At 37.8% G+C, this 15,953-nt stretch overlaps 1 protein-coding gene across 6 annotated transcripts in view; it reads left to right on the top strand.

Moving 5' to 3' along the window:
* Positions 1-15,953, top strand: part of UBR2 (ubiquitin protein ligase E3 component n-recognin 2) — a 126,555-nt gene that overhangs the window by 74,848 nt on the left and 35,754 nt on the right. For all 6 annotated transcript variants that reach the window (XM_047732584.1, XM_047732585.1, XM_047732582.1 and 3 more), the window contains exons 14-24: positions 1,128-1,256; positions 2,365-2,548; positions 5,021-5,082; positions 5,727-5,837; positions 6,845-6,910; positions 8,678-8,800; positions 8,914-8,977; positions 9,928-10,052; positions 13,455-13,507; positions 14,470-14,572; positions 15,704-15,752. In XM_047732584.1, coding sequence (XP_047588540.1) covers positions 1,128-1,256; positions 2,365-2,548; positions 5,021-5,082; positions 5,727-5,837; positions 6,845-6,910; positions 8,678-8,800; positions 8,914-8,977; positions 9,928-10,052; positions 13,455-13,507; positions 14,470-14,572; positions 15,704-15,752 — 1,069 coding nt within the window. The remainder of the gene's footprint in view (positions 1-1,127; positions 1,257-2,364; positions 2,549-5,020; positions 5,083-5,726; positions 5,838-6,844; positions 6,911-8,677; positions 8,801-8,913; positions 8,978-9,927; positions 10,053-13,454; positions 13,508-14,469; positions 14,573-15,703; positions 15,753-15,953) is intronic.

The raw sequence follows: 15,953 nt of genomic DNA, 5'->3' as shown, positions 1-15,953 counted from the left end.
TCTTTTAAAACTGTATATTCTTGGGGCGCCTGCATGGCTCAGTCGGTTAAGCATCTGCTTTAGGCACAGGTCACGATCTCAGTGTTCTGGGATCAAGCCCAGGTTGGTGGGGGGGCCTGCTCAGCAGGGAGCCTGCTTCTCCTCTCCCTCTGCCTCTCTCCCCTGCTCATGTTCTCTCTCTTTCCCTCAAATAAATAAAATCTTTTTTTTTTTTTAGTATATTCTTATAAAACTATTTTGTTTATCTTTTTGTTCTCTATTTCTGTTTTGGAGGGGCTTTTTTTGTTTTGCTTTCTTTATTCTATGAGAACTTTTAGTTGCAGATTAGCAATAATTATGAAAACTTTATTATATTGTAAAATATAAATTCATTACTATTTTAAAAACCTGTCTAATTTCTTCCAACAGTTTAGTCCGTAAATGATAGAGCTAAAAAAATAACTTGAAGAATCGTTGCAGTGAAGTATACATTTTATTGTTTAAAACATATACAAGATTGCCTCAAAATTATTTGTTCTAATTTTTTTTAATTCCATATTTTAGAGAATGTTAATATATAAACATGTAAGTTAGGGAGTTGGACTTCTTATACTACTTGAAGCTTCTTGTTAAAACTTGCATTTTAGGGGTGCCTGGGTGGCTCAGTGGGTTAAGCTGCTGCCTTCGGCTCAGGTCATGATCCCAGGTCCTGGGTTCGAGCCCCACATCGGGCTTTCTGCTCAGCGGGGAGCCTGCTTCCTCCTCTCTCTCTGCCTGCCTCTCTGCTTACTTGTGATTTCTCTCTGTCAAATAAATAAATAAAATCTTAAAAAAAAAACTTGCATTTTATGTGTTTTTATAATCAAAATATATTCTATACTGTTTCTTAAGTTTCAGTGTAAGAGGACAAGCATAATTTTAATCCATTTAAAATCTTTTCTCTTCTTTTGGGGCACCTGGGTGGCTCAGTCAGTAACGCGTCTGCCTTTGGCTCAGGTAATGAGTCCCCTGTCGGGCTCTGTGTTCAGCAGGGAACCTGTTTCTCCCTCTCCTTCTGCCTGCCATTCTGCCTGCTTGTGCGCTCTTTTTCTCAAATAAATGCATAAAATATTTAAAAAATAAAATAAAATTTTTTTGCTTCTTTTAAGGGAATGGATCCAATTACACGTCAAGTAGGACAGCATATTGAAATGGAACCAGAATGGGAGGCAGCCTTCACGTTGCAAATGAAATTAACACATGTCATTTCAATGATGCAGGACTGGTGTGCTTTAGACGTGAGTTTTTTCTAGGAGTAGTGGGGAAGGAGATAAATGGAAGAGGGGCAATAGACAGATTCCTAAAAATTCTGAGGACATTTGGAGAGGGTAGTGGTGATATTTAACTCATGAAATAACATTTTTTTCTTCTCTTACCTATAAATTCCATAAACATTAAAATTCTGAAGCCTTAGGAAGAAACTTGGAAAACAGAGGAAGAAGTGATCCACTTTCTCTTCTGTTACTATCTACATTTTTCCCCATAATCTCATCTAGATTTTGAGCATATAAAAAGAGTTTAGAGATTTGTCCAAAAATGAAGCTTTACAACTATTTCATTTGTTCTCTGTCTTAAAATTACTTTGCTCTCCTTTGGCTATAAAGTCTAGGTGAGAGCCTGTGTAAGTTAAGAGGTAAGAGAAGACTTCTATGAGATCTGAACTATGTGTCAGAGCTAACTGGTCAAAGAGCAAAGAATACTACCCCTGACTGTGAGACAGCTGCAGCATTCTCTGTTGATGAGAAAGAGTATGGTTGGACCAGGGGCCGTGAGAAGGCTCAGGTTGGAGCGCAGTGGTTGAAGGTAGAGAACTGGACAGGGGTCTGATACTGTAGGGCCTTGGAGGCCACGGAAAGAAGTTTGGGTTTTATTCTAATAGAGTTGGGATGCCACTAGTGGCTACCGTGCAGAAAAGGTGACATGATCCAGGTTACATGTTGTTGATTTCTTTTTTTAAATTACTCTCTGTGAGAATAGATAGAGGAGAGGTCAGAAGTAGAAGCAGGGGATTTAATAGGTGGTTGGCTTTCCTTTGAGTTACTGGAGATGATCAGTGGCCAGGTTTGAGAGAAATTTAGGAGATGAAATTGTAGCTTAGTAATAGATTGGACAGTGGGAAATGAGGGAAAGGAGGGTATTGGAATAATTTCTAGATTTCCACAGCTGTATGGAGATGGTGTTCCCTGAGACAGGGCACTGGAAGAGGGACCACATTGGGGGAGGGAAGATTGTGTTTGGTCTTGCCTATATTGATATATGAGGTACTAACTCAGTAAGTAAGAGGGCTTATTCAATGTTGTAGAAACCCAACCTTTTAAGTCACTTACAGAAAACCCTCTTTTTTAGGAAAAAGTGTTAATTGAAGCTTACAAGAAATGCCTTGCTGTATTGATGCAGTGTCATGGTGGTTTCACTGATGGTGAACAGCCAATCACGTTAAGCATTTGTGGACATTCAGTGGAAACTATCAGATACTGTGTTTCCCAAGAAAAAGTTAGCATTCACCTCCCAGTTTCTCGCTTACTTGCAGGTAAAGCATTTCTCCCCAAAAGAGAACGCTGAAATTATCTTTTAAATTGTTGTTTGTGGTTAATATTTATTGAATACTTCCTATACATTATATTGAGAGTTTTATAAGCATTGACTTACTTAATCACCACATCGGCCTATGAGGTAGGTATTATTACTATTACATTTGCTTCACAGAAGGGAAGACTGAGACATAGAGGTGACTTCTTAGTGTCGTGCAGCAAGAAAGAGTCAGAGTAGGAATTGTGAGGTGCTTTGGCCCCAGGAGCCATGTTTATAAGGAAAGTACCATAGTGCTGCCTCAGACTTCTAAACTGCACATACCACATGTTGTATTATACCACATGGTTAACTCAGCCCACATTCAGAGTCTGTGTTGTTACCATTCAAATCACCCTGTCACTTAAGTGATTGCTGATAAATTGAAACCACCCTAATTTTTTTCTTCTCCTCTGAACTGTTTTTTACTCATTTATTGATAACCTTTTTAAGCAGCAGGTCCAGAGTGAGTCCCACATTGGAATGACAGTTTTTTAATCATAAGTAGTTGATTTACAAGCCCTTTATACTTGGTGGAATATTTGAAGCCACCACTTTGCAGCAGCCAAAAACTTCGAATATTCACTTGTCCATCTCTACCTTCAGTCTCATTTCAGTGTAGCTTCCTTCCATATTTCTTGATCGCAGGAATTCTTATCCTGCTCACATACTACTGTTCCCTTTAGTTACATTTTTAACTTTGAGAGTAGAAAGAAGTTCTAAAGGTAGCTATTTTTACTCATTGCAGAATTTGTAGTTTATCTTAAGTATGTGGCTGAATAATTTATTGTGAAAGTGATATGTGTAAGAGATCGTGGAGAATTGATAACATTTCTTCCTTAAATGTTTGGTAGAATTCCTCAGTGAAACCATATGGGCTTGATACTTTCTTTTTTGGAAGGTCATTAATTACTGGTTCAGTTTCTTTAATGGATATAGGTTAGTTCTAGTTATCTGTTTCTCCTTCCAGGAGTTTTGGTAGTTTGTGTTTTTCAAGAAATTGTTACATTTCATCTAAGTTATCAAAATTTATGGGCATAGAGCTGTTCCTAGTATTCCTTTATTATTCTTTTAATGTCCATGGGATCAGGAATAATAATCCTCTTTCTTTTCTGAATGCATTTTTTTTTTTTTTTTACTGTTCTGAGCATTGTCACATCTTCTTGATGCTAGAGCCTAGCATTCCAACAGTCTTATGGAAGTTGTGGAGATTTAAGATAACTTAGACATCCAAATATCAGTAATGCAACAAATAGAACAACAAAGAAGTACTTAGTATGAAACTTGTTGAGGCCCTATTTTGTTTCCACAAGTGCTTTGAGCATACTGAACCTGTTGATACTTGTGAGCAGGTGACAGCACGGTGTTGTGGGAAAGTTTTCACCTGGGACGTAGGAATATCGGTCCTATTTACAACTCAGCTGCTGATCTTTGCTGCCTTTAAAAATTCTGGTTTTATGTTGGAGGCTAGTGCTGATAGTTATCCACAAGGAAAACAGTCAGTACTCTGAGAGTTGTACTCATTTCTGCCTAGGTCTTTACTGCTCTCAGACCTCAGTGAACCTTTTTGAGCATTCTCCTGACTGTATTTGATAAAACTTGGCCTAAATGCTTATAATCTAATTGAAGAGCTTACTAAGTAAACACACACAAAACAGTTCAAGAACAACCTGCGGTTTGTACTAATGGAGCTTGAGTGGCAGATGTCAAGTGCAGGTCATTAGAATGAGACTCCTGATTCAGGTCTTCTCGGGTACAAAAGCCTCAAGCCAGTATTGACCAAGTGGCCAGCCATATCTATTGATAAGATTGTAAAAAACATTCTCTATGTAGACAGCAACATAAATAGGAGAATTAGTTCTTAGTTAACAGAATTAAGCAAGGTTGAGCAATACCAGAGCCCTTTCTAGTTCTAGTTCCAGTTAGGAACTAGAGAGGCTTTGATCTTGAAGTTCTAAGGGAACTTAAATCTGAGATCAGGATTGGCATGGACTATGAATCCCAGGACTCATCTCTCTGTTCACTTGCCAGAAGGATCTCCTGCTATACTTTAAATGGGGACAGTGAAATATGACCCTTAAAGTGAGGATAACATATATAAATAGCTTTGATAATTACAGAACTGCTTTTGCTATATTTGTACGTCTAACATTTACTTCTATAAAACGTCATCAGTGTATTGTAATGTTGTATTGTATTGTAAAATTGTAATGTAATTAGGACTCTAGCTCTAAGTGTACCTTTGATACAGAGGTTCATGAGAATATCAATTCAAAAAGCTTCATTTATAGATCCAATTCATTTTTTATCTTACTTTGTAATGAGATAGGTTCCCAAAGAGAAAGAGTAGATACGAAGTTGAGTGAATATTTAGGACTTTTTTCTAAATGATTTGCATTTGTAGAAATGCTTTTTTGTTTGTTCTCCTATGCAGGTTTACATGTATTATTAAGCAAAAGCGAAGTGGCATACAAATTTCCAGAACTCCTACCTCTAGTAAGTAATACTAACATTTAAAAGTAAATGCCTATTTATTATGTTTCATGTACTTGAAATTACTTTGAAACAAACTTTATTAATCAGGGTTCTGGAGAAAAAAACAGAACCAATAGAAGATTGTGTGCACGTGCATGTTCACAGGGGTATGTAAGTATGGAGAGAGAAAAAGACAAAAAATTGATTTATTGTAAGGAATTGGCTTATGCAGTTATGGGGTCTGGCAAGTCTGAAATATGGAGACCCAAGGAAGAGTTCATGTTGTAGTCTGAGGTCCAAAGGCATTCTGGAAACCAAATTTCTTCAGCCGTGGTTGGGGGACCTCAGTGTTTCTCTTAAGGCCTTTAACTAATTGGATGAGGTCCACCGACATTACGGTGGGTAATGTGCTTTACTCAGAGTATGGTGATTTAAATGCTAATCACATCTACAAAATGCTTTTCACAGCAACATGTGGACTGGCCTTAATCAAAAGCTGGGTACCATGGTGTAGCCAAGTTAACACATAAAATTAACCATCACGCAAACATACTTTAAGGAATTTTGACTGCTGTTTTATATAGTTTCCATCACTATCACCCTTTCTTCTTTATTTATACAGTTGAGATTTTTATGGATTAAAAACAATTTTTTTTTATATACAGAGTGAACTTAGCCCACCCATGTTGATAGAACACCCTCTTAGATGTCTTGTTTTATGTGCCCAAGTACATGCAGGCATGTGGAGAAGAAATGGGTTCTCTCTAGTAAACCAGGTAAGTGTTTTTTAGTTCATGAAGAGATTTCAATCCATCTATTCCTTTGGCTTCTGGGAAGGTTGTAATTTTCACTATACTTAAGTCATTGAAAGTTGAGTATCTACATTAAAATTGTTCAAGAGGATAAAAGTAATGTTAAACCAAAAAGTTTCTTAGAACTCTTATTCATACTTTGTCAAGAAACAGTATCAAAAATAGAAATGAACTTAAGTTTCTTGATTTTTTTAACTTGAGATCATTTTTAGAACAGTTTTACAAAACATAATGTAGTAAAAATCCAGATTTCATCTATTTAAATAAAATTGTGCTAAAAGTTGAAAATTCTCTTAGAAACTAATGGTTACCAGAGGGGAAGGGGTATAGGGATGGGTGAAATGGGTGAAGCAGAGTGAGAGGTATAAGTTTCCAATTACGGAATGAGTAAGTCGCGAAGATGAAAGGCACAGCATAGGGACTCTAGTCAATGGTATTGTGATAGTGTTAAATGGCGACAGATGGCGGCTACACTTGTGGTGAGCACAGCATAACTTAATGGACTTGTCCAGTTATTATGTTGCACACCTGAAAGTAATGGAATATTGTGTGTCAGCTGTACTTCAATCAAAAAAAAAAGTTCTATTACTATAGCTCTGAAATTGAGGTTTTATTTTTAGACCTTATCAAGGCTTGGTATAGGGTTTGGTTTGGTTTGGTTTTCATTCTTCATAGCCATTAACCTTATAGAAAAGTAGTTTTGTTGGGGAAACCAGAAAGTTGGTTGCAAAATGTGGGCTATAGAGTGAATACTGAAATCTGGAAATTTCTAATTAATTAATCTCTGTGAGGATAGTATTAACTGTTGAGAGAACCACGTGTGTGTGTGTGTATGTGTGTACATGCATGCATGTGCGTGTGCATCTGCCTTCACACTTGCATTAAACCCATGTGCTATTGGGGATTGGGGAGGGGAGGGAGCTGCACAAATAAAAACCTATTTACCCAATATAATCAATTTTTTTTTTTAGATATATTACTACCATAATGTGAAATGCAGACGTGAAATGTTTGACAAGGATATAATAATGCTTCAGGTAATGAATTAAAAGCATTAAACTTAGAGGTTGTAGCCACAGAACCCAGTCACTTATGATTACTCCCAAATCTGTAGCTTTAGCCTAGCCCTGTCTACTGAGCTCTAAACTCATATGGCTAACAGCCTGTAGAACATTTCCATCTAGATTTCTTGGACACATTTCAGATTTAATATATTCAAACTAATTCCTCTTATTTCCTCCATACCTTCCTTCTATCTTGGGTTTCCTACCTCGGTATATTGTTTAGCAATCTATACAGTCGTATAGTTGAGTCAGAAACCTGAAAGCCATCTTTTTCTTCATTGTCCTCTGGTTAAAGACCCTAGACCCCAAGGCTTATGAAACTTAACTATGTTAAAATTCCCTGAAATTGCCATGCTCTCTCTTAAATCTTAAATTCTGCACATCTGTTTCTTTTGCTCCCCAGTTTGCCCACCCCACCCACTTCCTTTTCTGTTCACCTTGCAACTTGTCTTCCTGCATGTCTTAGTGTTTAGTGTCACTTTCACCGGAAAGCTTTCCCCAACACACAGAAATGTAGCTAAGTATCCCATTTGGGAAGGCCCATAGCATGGTGTTCATCCCCACCATAGCATTTACAGCTCTGGATCCACAGTTGCCAATTTACTTTTTGTCCCCTCTGCTAAACTGTGGCAACTGTATCTTGGTCCCTTTTTGTCCATTGTGCAGATAGCATAATCACATAGTAGTTGTTCCATATTATTGCTGAGTAGATTTAAAAGTGATAGGAAAGGTTATGAAATGTAAATTTCGGGCACCTGGGTGGCTCAGTGGGTTAAAGCCTCTGCCTTCGGCTCAGGTCGTGATCCCAGGGTCCTGGGATCAAGCCCCGCATCGGGCTTTCTGCTCGGCAGGGAGCCTGCTTCCCTTCCTCTCTCTGCCTGCCTCTCTGCCTACTTGTGAACTCTGTCAAATAAATAAATAAAATCTTAAAAAAAAAAAAAAAAAGAAATGTAAATTTCAAAAATGATGGCTCAAAATAAAATTCGAGTTGATTTAGAATTTATACAAATAGAATTAAAGAAGAATTAAAACTAATATTTAAAAGCTGTTTCAGGGGCACCTGGATGGCTCAGTGGGTTAAAGCCTCTGCCTTTGGCTTAGGTCATGATCTCAGGGTTCGGGGATCAAGCTCCAAATTGGGCTCTCTGCTCAGCAGGGAGCCTGCTTCCCTTCCTCTCTCTCTGCCTGCCTCTTTGCCTATTTGTGATCTCTCTCTGTCAAATAAATAAATAAATAATCTTTAAAAATAAATAAATAAAAGCTGTTTCATTTAGTATAGTTTTTATCACCAAAAATTAGTTTGAGAGTTCTCCTTAAGAACTTAGTATTAGGTAAATAAGAAGTACTAGAAGCTTAATTGCCATAGCACATTTCTCTCAGAGTCCATGCACTACTAGAGAGTGATGAGAGAGCCCAGAGATAAAATTTCAGAACTGAATTTATAGGGTTGCAGTTAAGTCAGAGCATTAAAAAGCCAGAGAACATATAGTCCGTGTTATTCCAATGGGTAGGGTTAGGGTGTTTTTGTTTTGTCTCTATTTTGTTTACCAGCTTAGATTCTTGTCCACACTTGTAGCTTCAACAGGTAGGGAATTGACTGGGGGGGTTTCATCTTTTATAGGGATTGGTGAATAAGTAAGCTCTTTTCACTTATTCAACCCAAAATATCTTTCACTAATTGTTTAGTAACCCTTTTAACCTCCCTCTTTTCCTTTATCTCAAACATTTAAAAAAAAAAAGACAGGTGTCTCCATGATGGATCCAAATCATTTCCTGATGATAATGCTCAGCCGTTTTGAACTTTATCAGATTTTCAGTACTCCAGACTATGGAAAAAGATTTAGCTCTGAGATTACCCATAAGGTAAGAGCATGTTTTATAAGACCACAATACATTATTAAAGAAGTATCTTTCATTCTTTTTGGATGTGTTTGTATTTGTATCTCTGAACTTTCTCTCCCTTCCACTTGTTACAGGATGTAGTTCAGCAAAACAACACTCTAATAGAAGAAATGTTGTACCTCATTATAATGCTTGTTGGTAAGTTTGGATTGTTTGCGACATTTATCAATTACATTGGCTTTTGTGATAAGAAATAGTTCCAAGTTTCTAAGCTGCAGTTCTTTTGTTTGAGCAGTTCTTCAGTTTCAGGGGAAGATTAGAGCATCCGTCTCTTTCTCCTTTCCAGTTACTGTAGCACTGAGAGAGATAATGCCTTGGTGCTTTGGAAGAAGAGAGTGAAAGTGCTGAAGCAGAATAATCTGAAAGGCTCTTTGTTGAGAAAAAAGTAGGACAGGAGAGTTCAGCAAGTAAAAATAAGATGTTTAGGAGCTATTTACTGTTACTTCATATCTTAAGCATGTTTTTTTCTGTGGTTTTGTGTTGCAGAACTGTCATCTTGGCTTTTAGATAGGATAAAAATAAGCTAATAGAGACCTGTGGCTAACAGATGCAGATTTCTTCTCTTATTGCCTGTATTTTCAGTCCTGTCACCACCATCTTTCCTGTTCTATTTCTTTACCTTCTCTACCTCCTCTACTGTTTTAGACTCTGTAGTCCATACGACAGAGCACCCTGGCTTCTGTCAGGGGGTGATCTTATTTGCCACGAGATAGAAGTACAGAAGAAGGCTCTCCCTCCCTGCTACCTGTGGCAGATGGCGTGAAAGCAGTTTCCTAGTCCTCTGGTTACAACTACTGCTCTACCAGTTATTGACTACATCTAGTCCCTTCCTGCCTTCTCATCCCATTCTTTCAAAATAGCATCCAGAGTTTTCTCTGTGCTGCCCAAAGCCTGTACTCACCTATTGTGTCTGAGCCTCAGAAGTATGGTTAGGAGCTGCTCTCACCCTAGCTTGTTGCCAAACCAATTACTACTTTCCTACTGCACAGAAAGAAAAACACATTATTGTATTGCACCGATTAAAAGTATATGCTGCTTAAGTATTGTGATTATGTTAAATGTGTGTATATGTACTTTTGCACTAACAGGAGAGAGATTTAGTCCTGGAGTTGGACAGGTAAATGCTACAGATGAAATTAAGCGAGAGATTATCCATCAATTAAGCATCAAACCTATGGCCCATAGTGAATTGGTGAAGTCTTTACCTGAAGATGTAAGTACCTACATCTTACAAAAGAAATTATGGAAATTCTTCCTTTCCTGACAGGCTAGTATGTTTAGATTTACTTCCGTATACATTTCCAGAGTGGTAAAGACTGCAGTTCTAGGACAACTGTAATTCCCAGTCACTCTTACTAGAAATAATTAGAGGGGCACTTAGCTGGTTCAGTTAGTAGAGCACGAGACTCTCTGATCTTAGAGTTGTGGGTTTGAGCCCCACACTAGGGTAGAGGTTACTTCAATTTTTTTTCTCTTTCTTTCCTTTTTTTTTTTTTTTTTTTTGGTATGGGGGAAACAAAAAAAAGAATACTAGTGACTGGGAACAGACAGCAGCATAAGAGTAGAATCTTTTACAGTGAATTCTTAGAAGAGGTAAGGATGCTGAATAAAAGTAAACCTGATCTTGAAAACTGAATTTATTTATCCAGTAGACAGGGTTTATTATTGAGTCCTTACTACAAAGTTGCCATGGGTGGAGATAATGCTTTACAACTTCATATATTGGAGAAGGAAGTGAGAAAAATCTGTTCATCTGTATTGAGGATACTAACGTTTTTCAGAACTTTTTCCTTCTGAAGCATCCAAAAACTCTCTTTAGGGAGCCATCTCTTTCATTTTAGTGAATGTAAAGTAATGTTCACATTACTTTACATTACTTTACATTACATTGCATTCATGGGCTAATAGTAACTGTTTACCGACCTAGGATCTCAAGTTCCCTGGCCACCTGTCTTTCAGCCACAGGGCTTTTCCAGATAGATACCCAATACTTGTTAGGAGAGATCCTTATTTTCTTGAGGCTTTTCAGAATGCTTCCCCAAATTTGAAACGTAGATCAAAACTTTCAACTTTAATGTTCATTCTTCTGGGATTTAAACCTGTATTTGTTGCATAATACTTCCTTTAAACTTTATATTATGAAAAGTTTTAACTATCTGTAGATCTATAGAAATAGAAAACATAGTGTAACAAAACCCATCACCAATTTTAACCAGTCTTGTTTTATCTATACCCGAACCACTAATCCCTGCATGCCCACTGGATTATTTTGTTAAGAATACTAGGTTTAGGGACACTTGGGTGGCTCAGTTGTTAAGTATCTGCCTTTAGCTCAGGTCATGATCGCAGGGTCCTGGTATTGAGCCCTACATCGGGCTCCCTGCTCAGCAGGAAGACTGCTTCTCCTTCTTCCACTACCCCTGCTTGTGTTCCTTCTCTTGCTGTGTCTCTGTCAAATAAATAAATAAAATCTTAAAAAAACCCAAAGTTTACCCACAGATGATACACAGTCTCCACCACCCAACCAAAACTACAAAATGAATTTGCTACAGGGGAGGAAAAATGAACCAAAACTTCCAAGACCCTACGTTTTTTCTTAAAGTACCTTAAAAAAGAAAATTTGTATTTTTTATTATATTTTATATTTTATGTACATATTGCTAGTGCTCAGCCATGTTTAATGATCTTGAAACCAGCCTTCAAAGCATCTTCTGTCCTGCTTCTGACTTCTTATGTGTGACCATGTTCATTATCATTTCAAAGGAGAGAAAAAAGATCTTATTAAAAAAAAAAACAACCCAGCAACAAAAAAACCAGTCTTATTCCAAGCATAGCAGTAACTTTTTTTGTATGTGCTTAGCTGTAATACAAGCAGTTGGTTCATAAGAGATGGTTAAAATGGTCAAAGATGAAGATTTCTTTTTTTTTTTTTTAAAGATTTTATTTATTTATTTGATAGAGAGAGATCACAAGTAGACAGAGAGGCAGGCAGAGAGAGAGAGAGGGAAGCAGGCTCCCTGCTGAGCAGAGAGCCCGATGCGGGACTCGATCCCAGGACCCTGAGATCATGACCTGAGCTGAAGGCAGCGGCTTAACCCACTGAGCCACCCAGGCGCCCCGAAGATTTCTTTTTTTTTTCCTTCTTTTGTTTATGAAGTTTCCTGGCCAGGGGTGGGGGATGGTTGGCCTATTTGATGTATGTGTAAAACAGTATTGTACAACAATAAGCCAAAATTTTATTTTGCTGAGTTGTTCTAACCGCCCCCCCAAAAAATTAAAAAACCAGAATGCAAGGCTTACCATTTCATCTATAAATAGAACTATATATATGTTAAAACAGCGGTTCTCAACCAGGGATAGTTTTGCCCTCCAGGAGACATTTGGCAGTGTCACTGCTCAGGGCAGGGCTGTATGGTGCTCTTGGCAGCCGGTGAGCAGAGGCCAGGGGTACAGTTAAATATCCCGCAATGCATAGGGCAGACCCCCACAACAACAAATTATCTGATGCAAACATCAGCAGTGCCAAGGTTGAGAAACTGGTCTAAAAGGACTTTTAGAAAAACCTATCTATCCCAATGCCATGATGAAAGAACAATAATTAATAATTTCTTAATATCACTAAATACCTGGTCAGGATAAAAATTGCTCCTACTGGGGCGCCTGGGTGGCTCAGTGGGTTAAGCCGCTGCCTTCGGCTCAGGTCATGATCCCAGGTCCTGGGTTCGAGCCCCACATCGGGCTTTCTGCTCAGCAGGGAGCCTGCTTCCTCCTCTCTCTCTCTGCCTGCCTCTCTGCCTACTTGTGATTTCTCTCTGTCAAATAAATAAATAAAATCTTAAAAAAAAAAAAAAATTGCTCCTACTTTTTTATACAGGATATGAATCCTGAGTTGTTAGATGAGGAAGCAATTACAGTTTCACTTAGACTTTAGAATAAAGAAGAATATAATTTGGGGGTGGGAGGAGAGGCAGAGGAAGAAGGAAAGAGAGAATCTCAAGCAAGCTCCATGTCCAGCACAGAGCCCAACACAGGGCTCGATCCCAGGACACTGATCATGACCTGAGCCAAAGTTAAGAGTCAGACACTTGACCAAGCCACCCAGGCACCCCAAGAGGAATATATGCTAAACAACATTTTAAAGTACATCTGGTACAACACGATGGCAACTATATTTACCAAACATCTTTGACCTGAGAATTCTTTAATCAGAATTCGTATTAACATCTTTTTATAAATAGGATATGATTTAGGAAATGCTGTTGTACTAAAAATAGATAAGGAATCAGTGTAACTTTCACAAAATAGTATAAAGATCTTACATAAATTTTGTTTAAATATTATGTGTACTTTGTGTTTTTAGCTTGAGTCCATATGGTAATGACTTGTTTTTAATTATATGAGTCTGAATGAATGTTAGGTTACAAAATAAGTTTCCCTGTTTATATATTAAAAATTATGTTTACTGTGGGATCCTCATCTGTAAAAAAATTTGGGAAAAATAATATATCTGCTTCATAGGATTGCTGTAAGTCGTAAGGAGAGAAAAGCACGATGTTCAAAGTGCTAGCCGATACTGTTAACATGAAACGCACTTACTTGTTTCTCGTACTGTTAGGAGAATAAGGAGACTGGCATGGAGAGCGTAATTGAAGCAGTTGCCCATTTCAAGTGAGTTTATTTCCTGTTTTTTTTCTGTTCCATTTTTTTAATATAAATTAATTTTTCTTAGTGTTTCCTTTGATGGAACTGAGAATGAAATTGTTCCTTTCAGAGAGTGACAGACATTTTCAGATACTTAGTTCTGAACTAGATTTCTGTCATTTCACTCTTCTGATCTAGCTCTGCACTCAGCAACCTAAACTGGTTTACGAGAATCTTCACTGTGCTCAGAACCAGTGTTCCTGATAGTTTCAGATAATTGACATTAAACTGGCAGGTGACATAAGTCAGTGCATTGAGTTTTCTTAAAACTGCTTTATTTGTTTCCATCTGAATGTGCCTCCTGAGTTGCAAAATGCTCTCTCAGTACTGCCTTCACTCTCTGGAGGCCATGGTGCTGCCCAGTAGGTAAATTAGTCGATCCCCCTGAGGGTGGTTGAGGCAGTTCCTCACTCCTGCTTTGTCCTTGCTCCCATCCCACCTGTGATGACTTTGTTTTGTTGATTATAAAGATACAGTAATGCTTTTAGAGAAAATACAGAAAAATACATATATAAACATTCCCTAACCCTTAAAATTGTACCTACTTTTTCCACCTGGTAGAACTTACCAGAGACATCTTTATACATCAAAATTTAGAAATTATTATCACTTTTAGTGATGTTCAGCTGTGTGGCAGTGTCATAATGTGTATAACGTATTTCCTGTTGTTAGCCTTTGAATTGTCACTATAATAATGACCATCACATTCACCTGTCCAGTTAGGATAAATTCAAAGTGGATGTGTCCGATAGGACGATGCATGTAGAGCTTTGCATGTAGGTTACCAAATTAGCCCACAGAAAGTAGTACCAGTTTACGTTCATCAGCAGTAAATGAGAACTCTGCTTTTTTATTATGTTATCTAAGACTGTCTCATAAATTAGGGTGTGACTTTAGTAATAATAATTTAAGGACTTTTTTTTCCATAGAAAACCTGGATTAACAGGACGAGGCATGTATGAACTGAAACCAGAGTGTGCCAAAGAGTTCAATTTGTATTTCTATCACTTTTCAAGGGCAGAGCAGTCCAAGGTAAATGGGAAAATAAAAAGTGTACTGGGGAAGAGCTGTGTGTGTTTGATTTGTTTCTCCTAAACAACTTTTACTGTCTTTCAGAGATTAAAAAAGGATACATTTTTATTGTAGGAAATTTGAAAAGTATAAAAAGCTATAATGAAGAAAGTAGATTACCTAAAAATACCACCACCTAACACCTCCCTCCCGCCACGTATACTACATACATATATAAGAGCTATATAATTGTATCATAAACCATACATATGTAATTATATTTTATTGGCTTTTGAAGAGAAATAGTCAACGTGTATAATAGTTAAGCTATTTTATGCTCATTTCAGAATTGCTACTACTTACCACTCTGCTTTTCCATAGTACTTTATGGAATTTTCCTCGTGATTCTTGGCTAAATTTTCTCTTTTAGCAGTCTGTTTTGTTTTTAAGATTTGCTTATTATTAGAGCGGTAGACTGCACACACACATGGGAGCGAGAGGGGAGAGGGTGAGGAAGAGAATCTCAGGCGGACTCTCCACAGAGCACAGAGTCTGACACTTAACCACGTGAGCCACGCAGGCACCCTAGCAGTCTACTTTTAAAATACTTTTTCAGGGCGCCTGAGTGGCTCAGTGGGTTAAAGCTTCTGCCTTCAGCACAGGTCATGATCCCAGGGTCCTGAGATGGAGTCCCGCATCGGGCTCTCTGCTCAGCGGGGAGCCTGCTTCCCCCGCCCCCGCTTCTCTCTCTGCCTGCCTCTCTGCCTACTTGTGATCTCTGTCAAATAAATAAATAAATCTTTAAAATAAATAAATAAAATACTTTTTCATAAATGGCCTTAATTAAACTTAAACATGAAGCTTTGTTTAGTTTTGGATGCATGTCATAGAGTTTAAGCCTAAATAATACTTTGGTTTGATTTGTACATGTTTCCTCTGCATTTTAAAATAAGAAAGAACTCCTTGGGGCTTGGTGGCAGTGAGTAGTGAGGGGGAAAAAAAAATAACTTAGATGTGTCATTTGGGGGCTGGGGAGAGCACTATAAAACTAATAGTAAATATCAGAAGATAATATGACAAAGATTAACTTAATGTTTTGGATATTAGGTTGTTGTGTATTACTAATTCCTGTCCAAATCTCTTTTTTATTAGGCAGAGGAAGCTCAACGAAAATTGAAAAGACAAAACAGGGAAGATACAGGTATTTTTAATCTTTCTAAAAATCTCTTGTCTCTTCTATGTGTTAAATGCTGTTTTCTTTTTTTTTTTTTTTTAAAGATTTTATTTATTTATTTGACAGAGAGAAATCACAAGTAGGCAGAGAGGCAGGCAGAGAGAGAGGAGGAAGCAGGCTCCCCGCTGAGCAGAAAGCCCGATGCGGGGCTTGAACCCAGGACCTGGG

The sequence above is a fragment of the Lutra lutra genome, chromosome 6, assembly GCF_902655055.1.
Source record: "Lutra lutra chromosome 6, mLutLut1.2, whole genome shotgun sequence".
Lineage (NCBI taxonomy): Eukaryota > Metazoa > Chordata > Mammalia > Carnivora > Mustelidae > Lutra > Lutra lutra.
The sequence above is the reverse complement of the archived record's forward strand: the minus strand, read 5'-3'. Positions and strand labels throughout refer to the sequence as shown.